This window comes from Phaseolus vulgaris, chromosome 3, assembly GCF_000499845.2.
Source record: "Phaseolus vulgaris cultivar G19833 chromosome 3, P. vulgaris v2.0, whole genome shotgun sequence".
Lineage (NCBI taxonomy): Eukaryota > Viridiplantae > Streptophyta > Magnoliopsida > Fabales > Fabaceae > Phaseolus > Phaseolus vulgaris.
This window is the reverse complement of record NC_023757.2, coordinates 20770540-20780929: the sequence shown is the minus strand read 5'-3', so window position 1 is coordinate 20780929 and position 10390 is coordinate 20770540. Positions and strand designations below refer to the sequence as shown.

General features: G+C 39.8%; 1 protein-coding gene across 1 annotated transcript; it reads right to left on the bottom strand.

The window, feature by feature from the left end:
• Window positions 1–7309: 7309 nt before the first annotated feature.
• Window positions 7310–8110, bottom strand: LOC137839328 (uncharacterized). The gene is made up of 2 exons (XM_068648449.1): window positions 7579–8110; window positions 7310–7497 (listed from the first exon to the last, which is right to left on the bottom strand). The coding sequence occupies exons 1-2, from the start codon at window positions 8108–8110 to the stop codon at window positions 7310–7312; spliced, it is 720 nt and encodes a 239-aa protein (XP_068504550.1).
• Window positions 8111–10390: the final 2280 nt, after the last annotated feature.

Genomic DNA, 10390 nt, shown 5'->3' with positions numbered 1-10390 from the left:
AATGATTGGTGAGGCTCGTCCCCTTTCTTCAATCGCAGAACTGCCCCAGCAGAGTTTACAGAAGATGTTTCCCTCAACAAAGTCGAGGTGGCCCATGGGTACAGTTTTTTGAAGTCTGGGGAGGGAACAGAGGCTTCTCCGGCGACAGGGGGAGTGGCCTGAGCCAAGTTGGGGCGAGAGGGTGCAGGCCTCTCAGCCTGAGAAGACGAAGCACCACGTGCTCGTGGTGGGTCGTGTGCTTGTGAGGAGGGGTTTCGTGATGAAGGAGGAGGATTTGGGGTGATCTTTGAGCGAGTCATTGCGGAAGCTGCAGAGGAAAAAGAAAAGGAAAAATGATCAGGGTTCGTAGAGGCTGACTCGATCATGAGAAAAGGGTGAAAAACGAACGAACGTAGGTTCGTTGTGACGCTGACGGAGCCCTAAGTTACGAGAAAGGAGAAATGGAGAAAACAACCCACAACGTATGCACCAGACAGTTAAAGGATGATGCGAATCGGTTAAAATGCAGGAAAAACCAACAGAAGAAGGAAAGGAAGTACCTTTTTATGATCGGAACAGTGATGAAGGAAGTTGGCGATTCGGGAAGTTGAGGAACGTTGAGAGCTTTTTTGCAGAAGAGAGTTGGAGCGTCTGAGAATACGAAGAAAGTGATGGAACAGTCGAGCGAAATGGGTTTAAGGGTTTTTCGAAATGGGTTTGGGAAGCGCAAACGTTAACTGAAGGTAACCGTTGATGAAGCCACGTGTCGAACGATGGGGAAATGTTTGGTGGAGCGTCAGAGGAGCAGAAAGTACAACCGCTTGGAATTCTGCGCCAGTGCCATGTAGATGACGTGACTCCTTTAGTCTTTTCGCTGGACAAGTCTTCGCTTAAGACTGGGGGGCTTGTGAACCGCCCTGGTAGTCGGAAGTGATGACGTGGCATCCAACTACAGTATAGGCGTGTTGACAAGACGCCAGGTTGGCAGAAGGGAAGGAAGTCGGGGGACTCATGTAGTCGCTAGTTATTAAGTTGGCGTGCTCCGATCTCCAGCATACCAGAACCGGCGATCACCGGGTTAAAGATGAAGTTGCCAGATGTGAACTCAGGCGACCAAGTGATTGGAGATCGCCGGAGCAAGCACATCGCCAAAGATGAAGGTGGTGCAGATTATGAAGGCGGCCGGCGAGACCACAGGGAAGGTGTACGAAGGCACCCTAACTCGCCAGTTCTAGTAGAGATCGCGCTCCCAAGTTAGCTATGCACTGGGCAGCACCATGCATAAGTAACTTAGCCAAAAGAGAGTCAGAAGCAGCGCCCAAGTCAAGGAGGCTCCAGATGATGGCACGTGTACGACTGGATGCGAGCCACGTGTCCAGGTGTGTAACTGCCAGGAGAGAGAAAGTGATCAGGTATAAAAGGGTTTCCCAACAAACTTCTGAGGTACGCACGTTCAGATTGTATTCTTTACGCTTGCGAGTTCTTGAGCATACTGTGAGAGAGAACATTGCACGGTTCCTTGAGAGTTCTTGAGTGTTTGCTCTTGAAGTATTTGGTGGTTCAGTCACTGACTTGGGCGTTGGAGTGCGATCGGCCGCAGCGGCGCCGCTCTGTTCTTTCGCAGGTTCTTGAGGTGGATCGTGACGAAGGACGGAGGTTGAAGCGGTGCGCACGTCGATCCAAATTTGACGAGGCAAGTTCCAAAGTTCTGGTCAACAGGCAGGATCAGGTATAAACAACTAATTGTTTCGCAGAAACAACCGATTGTTTTTTTGTTGCTTTGTTGTTTTATTGCTTATATTTTTGGCTAACTTGATTTCTGTTCTGGATTCACACAAAGAATTTTGTTAAACATTAAAAAAGTTTTCAAAAACCTCTCTTAAACAATTCACCCCCCTCTCGTTTAAAGCCATATATTCTAACAATTGGCATTAAGAGCTTGGTTCTTGAAAAATATTCAAGTTTGATCCTAAAATCTTTTTTCTATGGCTTATAAACTACCTTTTGGGGAGGGTGACTCAATTAACATGCCACCTTTGTTTTGTGGTTTGAATTATTAGTTTTGGAAAGTTAGAATGAAAATCTTTGTTAAATCTCTTGATAAAGGAATTTGGGATGCAATTGAAAATGACCCTTTTATTCCTAAATTTGAAAAGGATGGATCTTCTATTGAAAAACCTTGGTCCCAATGGACTGATGCTGAAAATAAAAAGGCCAAGTTTGATTGTATTGCCAAGAATATCATAACCTCTGCTTTGAATTCAAATGAATTTTTCAGGATCTCACAATGTGCATCTGCTAAGGAAATGTGGGATACTCTAGAAGTCACCCATGAAGGAACAAATGATGTGAAAAGAGCTAGGAAACATACTCTAATACAAGAGTATGAGATGTTTAGAATGCTCAAGGGAGAATCAATTGCTGAAGTACAAAAGAGATTCACTCACATCATCAACCATCTAATGAGTCTTGGAAAAACCTTTGACAAAGAGGAGCTAAACATCAAGATTCTCAAGTGTCTTGATAGATCTTGGAAACCTAAAGTCACGACAATTTCTGAATCAAAGGACTTGACATCTTTAACTACGGTCTCCTTGTTTGAAAAGCTTAAAGAACATGAGTTGGAGATGAATAGACTCAATGTTCAAGAAAGTGAACACAAGCATGTGAGGAACATTGCCTTGAAAGTTGCCAAGCACAAGAATAAGCAAGATTCAAGTGAGGAAGAAAACCTTAGCTTGCTGTCCAAAAAGTTCAGCAAATTCTTAAAGAGAAATCGTAACAAAGAATCCAACAAAGAAAGGTATGGAAACAAGAAAACTAGTGATTTTAATTCTAACAATTATACTTGCTTTGGTTGTGAAGAATAATGGCATATAAAAGCTGATTGCCCAAATAAAGAAGGCAAGGAAAAGAAGTCAAGCAATAAGGAAAAGAAAGGGAAATAAAAAAGAGCATATATTGCTTGGGATGAAAATGAAGTCTCTTCATCAAGCTCCTCATCAAGTGAAGATGAAAAAGCCAATCTATGTTTAATAGCAGAAGAAGATGATGATTCAAGTAGCTCAAGCAGTGTAAGTTCTTGTGCTTCCTTAAGTGCTAAAAATTATAGCCAATTACTTCAAACTTTTAAAGAAACTCATGAAGAAGTTAACCGATTGGCTTTCTCAAACAACTGATTGAAAGGGTTGAATAACTGGCTTGAAAACAAAGTCAAGACTCTTGAAGAAGAATTGAAAAATTCAAAAATTGATTTTGAAAAACTTGAAATGCATTGCAAAAATTCTTCTCACTTGAATGACTCTAAGATTTGTAAAAATTGTAAAACTCTTGAGAGTAAGATCCATTATCTTGTAAGAACTGTGGATAAACTTTCAAAGGGTAAATCCAACTTTGAAACTATCTTGGCATCCCAAAAATGTGTTTTTGAAAAATCTCGTTTGGGATTTTATCCTCAAAACAAGAAAAATGGGATTTCAAAGCCTTTTTCAAAAGTGCTAGAAAAACAACCGATTGAAATATCGAAACAACCGGTTGTTACATGCTTTTACTGCATGAAGAGAGACCACTCAGTTATCTGTAAAATAAGGAAATATTATGTTCCTAAAGGTATTTTGAAATGGATTCCCAAAGGTTGTGAGGTTTCAAATGATAAAGATAAATCAAAAGGACCCTCATTTGTAAGGGGACCAAATCTTGTTGCTTGAATTCATTATGATGCAGGGATACTAAGAGAAGCATGAAGTCTTGAGTTATCTGATCAAGCTTTTGGAAGAAAAGAAGTGTGGCTGGAACTGAACTAAGGGTATGTACCAGTCCAAGTTGTCTTGAAAGCCAAAAGAAGCATTCTTGATCACAAACAATGACTCATTGAAGGAACTTCATAACAAAAGGATAAGACCTTCCTTGTCTCTGCTTTTCAATTATGAATTCATATTAAATTTTTCATCTACATATTAGCAATTGCATTTGTTTTAAACTCTTCCCAGTCTCTGCTTAAAATTCATACATTGTTGTTGCTGCAGAAAAACAACGATCGTTTCCTCGAAACAACCGATTGTTTCTTCTCTGACAGCACTGCATAAGTGGGTTTAATTTCTTTATGCATTCTATCTTTTACAGATTTCAATCTTAAAGAGTCTGTTAGTCAATAAAGCAGTCATGCAAGCCTGATTTGGTTCTGAAGGAGGTTACTTCTTGTCATAAAGGAATATATTCCATATCTTGGAAATTCAAGTGCCATTATGTCTAGTGAAAGTCACATGTGCTGACCATGTGTTTTTCCGCTCTGTGCTGACGTTGTTCTGTGCAAAAGTTGGACCAAATTTCTACCTTGAAGATTGAAACCCACTTCAAACAAAGGATCAAAGAGGGATTTTGTTTTGCTCTAAAACCCTCTGCAATTGTTTTCCTTCACAAAAACAACCCATTGTCTCATCTTTTGTTGCATCTCATACTCTCCTTTGTGTGAGTTCCTTTTCTCATTCTGTTTTCATGGATTCCACTCCTTCTACATCAGAAAGAATTAAAACCAGGGCTGTGAGATCAGGAGGACGTCTTGAGGGCTGGTTTTTAGGAGACAATGAATTGATTGAGAGATATCGCTTTGAAACAAGTAGAAAAGTGATAAAAAAAACCCAAAAGTTGTCTCTTTTGGCTGTTTGAAGAGTCAAAAGTTGGATGATGTGAGGAGGCTTCTCAAAGTACAATTGTTGAAGAGGTTCTTGAAGATGAAAGGAAACATCTATCCGGATCTTATTCGGGTTTTCTACACCAACTTGAAATTTGAAGGTAACAATCTTGTTTCTCATGTCAAGGGTGTGGATATGGAGATCACTCATGAGGTGTGGGCTGTTGTGGCTGGCCTAAAGTATGCTAGGTTGAGAATCAACAAAGGGAACATTGGTGTGGTGGAAGACTTCAACAAGATTCAATATTACAAAAGTTGTTTGAAGAATCCTCATGCATAAGTAAGAACTTGTTCGGTTGGAGGGTTGAAATTAAATGAAAGATTGTTGGCTCTCTTTGTCACTTGGATTCTAACACCAAGAGTAAGCAACCATTCTTTTCTAACTACGGAAGATCTTGTCTACATATACTGCATAATGAACAAAGTCAAGATTAATTGAATTCATATCATCAAGGAGCATATGAGAAAGTCTATGAGGTTAAGTGATTATCATTACCCTTATGGTATCTTGATTTCTAAATTCTTACACTATTTTGAAGTGAATCTTGAGGGTGAAACATCCGAGTTGGTGAAGTCAACATTTGAAGTGAACAATGGATCATTAAGCAAGATGGGTTTTACCAAGATCAATGGAAAATGGGTGAGTAAGGATGGTGGACAAGGTGGTTCCTCAAGTGGCCTTCATGCTGAACATGGTGAAGAAGATCAAGAAGGTGCTGAAGGAGCTGATATGGATTTTCCAGATGCAAAACAACCTGCTACTAATTTTGGTGTTGGGACAAGTGTTGGACATCAAGAAGATGAGACTCCTTTAATGTCTTCCTTTGAGAGCTACATGGCGAATAGGCTAGATGGCTTTGCAGAAAATCAAAGGAATCTTCATGATCTTTGTTTTTCAAACTTTCATAACTTTGATAATAGATTTCAAAGCATGGATACACGATTTCAAACGCTTGATGAACAGATTGAAGCTGTTTAGAATCAGATTTTCGAGCTGCAGTATGGAAAGGAACTGAAGAAAAACAACCGGTTGATTTCTCGAAATAATCGATTGTTAAGCTTGAATGTCAAGGCTTTCTTGTTCTTTCTGTCTTCGTATTGTTTTATTTTGAAGTATTCTGTTTTATCTCTTCCTAAAGTCTATTTGTGAACACAAATAGGGGAGAATATTTGGTTTTGTGTTGCCAAACTCTGATCTGTTTGAATGTTGATTAAATTCTGTTGCTACTGCTGATGTTTTTGGCTTGTTTTTTGGCTGGTTTTTCTGCTCTAATGTTTATGCAAAAAACTAGTTAATGTGCCATTCTAACCTGCTGTTATAGATGCTCTGGTTTGCATAAGTTTTGTTTTGCAGGTGCTGCTTCAGATTCAAACAAAGACCAACATAAGCAACCAAGGATTTGTCTTCATCAAATAGGGGGAGATTGCTGATCAAGAGTGATCATGTGCTTTGAAGAATCCAAATCTTATGTGTTTGATGCAAGGCTGGTGTTACTGTTGTGTTTGGGTGGGATCTGGGTAGTTTAATATGTGATCCACTCCTTTGTTGAATTTAAAACTGATGTGATTTAAAACCTTTTAGAAAATAAAGTGTTTTTCCAACTAAGTGAAAAACAACTTGTTGTTTTGTCGAATCAACCGGTTGTTTTACTCTTAGGAGTTTTTGAAAAGGTTGAAAACTATTTTAGTTTGGTTGAATTAACTGCCAAACCAAACAATCGGTTGTTTCGTAGTTTCAACCGATTGTTTCTTTGAAAATCCTAACACAATTATGTTTTGGTTGTTGAATGTGTTTTAAATGATTTCCAACTGAATACGCTCCTTCATTAATTTCTTTAACCAAACTTTGGAAAGTATAAATGGTTTGTTTATGTTTTCAAACAAGGAAGAAAAAAACATAGTTGAGTTTTTCAGTTGTGAAGAAGTTGATTCTAAAATTTGAACATTCACATCAAGTTTTGGGTTTTCGAAAAGAGTGGAATAGGATTGCAATTGTATTTATTTCAATTTGTACTGTAAACAAGTGTAATCCCTTCTCAATTTATTGTATTTATGGTGTTGTGTTGCCAATGAGTGTTGTGTGCTCTTGAGGTGGTCAAGATCAATACTCTTGGTGTGTTTTTCCAAAGGGAGTGTGTTTCTTGAAGGGTTCAAGGTCACTACTTTGGTGGTTTGTGTGTTGTAATCTGGTTTGATTACTTAGTGGATTACCCAGTGGTTTTCTGGAGACTGAATGTAGCTCTTGGTTTAAGAGTGAACCAGTATAAATTGTTGATGTATCTCTCTCTTACCCTAAACTCATTTAAATTTTGTTTTAATCTTTACTGGTATAAACAATCGATTGTTTTTCTGTTGCTTTGTTGTTTTATTGCTTATATTGTTGGCTAACTTGATTTCTGTTCTGGATTCACACAAAGAATTTTGTTAAACATTAAAAAAGTTTTCAAAAACCTCTCTTAAACAACCCCCCCCCCCCTTCTCATTTAAGGCCATATATTCTAACAAATCTAGCATTGGGTTTGATTTGGTCGGAGGAGTCTCCAAAATGAATCTCTCGCTACATTTCAAAGTAGAAGAACTATCATGTTGTGAAACAATGACATCAACATGTTTAAAGTAAGAAGGAATTTGATTCGTTGATCAAACAAATTTACTCTGACACCCTTTTTGTGCACCTTTTGTCTCAACTTTTTCACTTTGTGGACACAAAGATGTCTTATTTGGATAGGCAATCTCACGTAATTTGGCTTTGATGTTAACCTTACTAGCGATGTCAACCTCATTGAATCGATTCATAATGACAATCCACTCTTGTTGGATGGACAACTCTGTTGAAGTATCACCACTTGAAATATCTAAAAAACTTAATCGTGTCCATATAAAATACACTGATTACAATGGTATGCTACCTACACCAAAGAAAGCCAATTCACAAGCACAGGAAAGGCCATGAGTAGATCTAATGATGCCCTCACAATGAGATTTATCTAAACCAACATATTCAACTCGATCACTCCCTTCTGCAATATACTGCAAAGCATATTTTGATACAAAGTCAACCAATTCCTTATACCTTGTCACATTAAAGACATGAGTCACCACATGCAAACTCTTTTCAAATGAAGATTTAATTGCATTATGTTGCAAAATGATCATCTTATTCATGGAATCCCAACAAAAGCATAAGTCCCCCATTGACGTCTCAAGGATCCTCTTTAAACTCCAATGTGCAAACGCAACTATGTTACTTGTCATGTTGCCTAAGTGCATGGCCTTATCCGTCCAAGCCTTAAGAAACTTTTTTTTATCTGGATTTAACCAAGTACTAATCACATATTTAGTAAATATATGCCATGGTGAACAAACAACATTAAATGCCTCCACACGATGTTCATAGGACTCTACATTTTGACAATCAACAATAGCTCCCCAAGATTCCATCACTAACCACATGCCTCTTTTGGATGTACAATCATTTTACATTTTGCTTTAACATTTTTATCAATGTGAAAATGACATAACAAATAAGCAGCTTCAGGAAACATAACATTTATTGCATTCATTAGAGCAATATCTCTATCACTGACCACAACCTTTGGGTATGATTCAACTCTAAAAAATAAAGTTCTCATCAGTTTCTCAAAGGCCCATACAAAGTTATAATGATGTTCTTATGCCTATTAGTTTTGTACGTATTGTCCATAAACCCTAAACCCTAAATCCTAACACCAACAACTTCAAACAAGGGCATCCTATACCTATTAGTTTTGTACGTATTGTCCATCATCAATACAATGTTAAAGGCATTCAATAGCTTCACTGAATCAGGGTGTGTCCAAAATAAATCTTGCACAACATTCGTCCCTTCCTTAAACCTAAACCAATGGACATACATATCTCGCTCAAGTAACATAATCAATTGTTGCATTTCAGTTCTATCACCTCGTTCTGATTTTCTATACAAATATCGTGCATTATAAACTTGTTTTATTGTGGTCACATTTTTCTCATTGTGCTCTTTCATTGTTAGAAAAATATTTATGGGCTTCACTGCACTGTTTGTCATGTCCATAAACATTGACTTCTCACTACATGTGAACTTACCAGCTTATGGACACAAGTCTAATTAAGGTAATAATTACACTTATATCTTATTAATCCTATGTTCAAAATAAATTAATTCTTTAATTTCAACCATGTAGAAGACACGTGGAAGATTACGATGATAATGATGATGATGAAGAAGAATATGAGGTGTACCGTCCTGGTAGTCGGAAGTGATGACGTGGCAGCAAGCTATTATGCAGGCGTGTTGAGCGGGGCCCATGACTGGCAGAAGGGAAGGGAGTCGGGGGGCTCGTGTGGTCGCCAGTTATTAAGTTGGCGTGCTCCGATCTCTAGCATACCTAAATCGGCGGTCACCGAGTTTGAGATGAAGTCGCCGGATGCGAACCCAGACGACCTCGTGGTTAGAGATCGCCGAAACAAGGACATCGCCGAAGATGAAGTCAGATAGTCATTTCCTAGCTAGCCAGAGGATGAGGTCGGGAGACAGCTTACTTGAACATACACGGTGAAGCAGGTAGAGTAGATCATGAAGGCGGCCGGCGAGACCACAGGGAAGGTGTATACGAAGGTACCCGATCTCGCCACTCAGAAGAGATCACGTTCCAAGGCAGCTATGCACTAAGTTGTGTCATGCATAAGTGACTTAGCCAAAAGCCTGAAGAGTAAGAAGTGGCGCCCAAATCAAGGATGCTCCAGATGGTGACACGCGTACAGCTGGATGCGAGCCACGTGTCCAGATGTGTAACTGTCTGGAGAGAGAAAATGCGCAGGTATATTAGAGATTCTAACGAACTTCTGAGGTATGCACATTTAGATTGCTTCTTTACGCTTGTGAGTCTTGAGTACGCTGAGAGAGAATTTTGCACGGTTCCTTAGAGTTCTTGAGTTTTCTCTTAGTATTTGGTGGTTCAGTCGCTGACTTGGGCGTCGGAGCGTGATCGGCCGCAGCGGCGCCATTCTGTCTTTTGCAGGTTCTCGAGGCGAATCACGGCGAAGGACGGAGGCTAACACGGTGCAGAAGTCGATCCAGATTTGACGAGGCAAGGTTCTTGCGTCCCGGTCAACAGGCAGGATCATCAGGCGCCCATCGTGGGGCCGTGTAAAACCTGTTCCCATCCACAGCGTGAGTTCTTGGAAGTTTCTGCAGTTTCTGTGTGGTTGTGTGCTGGTGCAACCATTTTCCGTCGTTCATCTAAGCTTTGTTCGGTAGTTTCGTGTTTTCCACCGTTCGTTTGAGTTCTTGTTCTGTGAGGTGAGGATTTTCGCTGCTTACGCGAGTTTTAATCGGTGAGATCTATGTTTCGCCGCTCGTTCGGATTTTTGTGGAAGAAGCGGTGGTTTGTGGTGGAGTCGTGAGTTTCTGTGAAGATTTGCTATTGAGGTTGTGTTCTTGAAGCTCTGATCGATTGATCGCTGAATCGATCGTCGCTGAAGAAGGTGTTGTTCATCGCTCTTTGAGATCTGTCAAGTTTTCATGAGAAAGATGAGAAGCAACCGTTCAAGTCCGGTTGCGCCAGTTGCTGCTGAAGGCGCCATGACTATGGCGCAGATGGTGGAAATCATGCGTGCGTTGCAGGCGAATGTGGAAGCCTCACGCATAGAGCAGGCAAAGATGCATGAGGACCTGGTCGCCTCTCAGGCCAGGAATGAAGA

Bases quoted from the DNA above. Each gene is read 5' to 3' on its own strand.
- LOC137839328 (XM_068648449.1), bottom strand. From the start codon at position 8,110: ATGGAATCTTGGGGAGCTATTGTTGATTGTCAAAATGTAGAGTCCTAT. The intron at 7,498-7,578 runs GTAGCATACCAT...ATACTTCAACAG, and splicing joins ATTGGCTTTCTTTGGTGTAG to AGTTGTCCATCCAACAAGAG.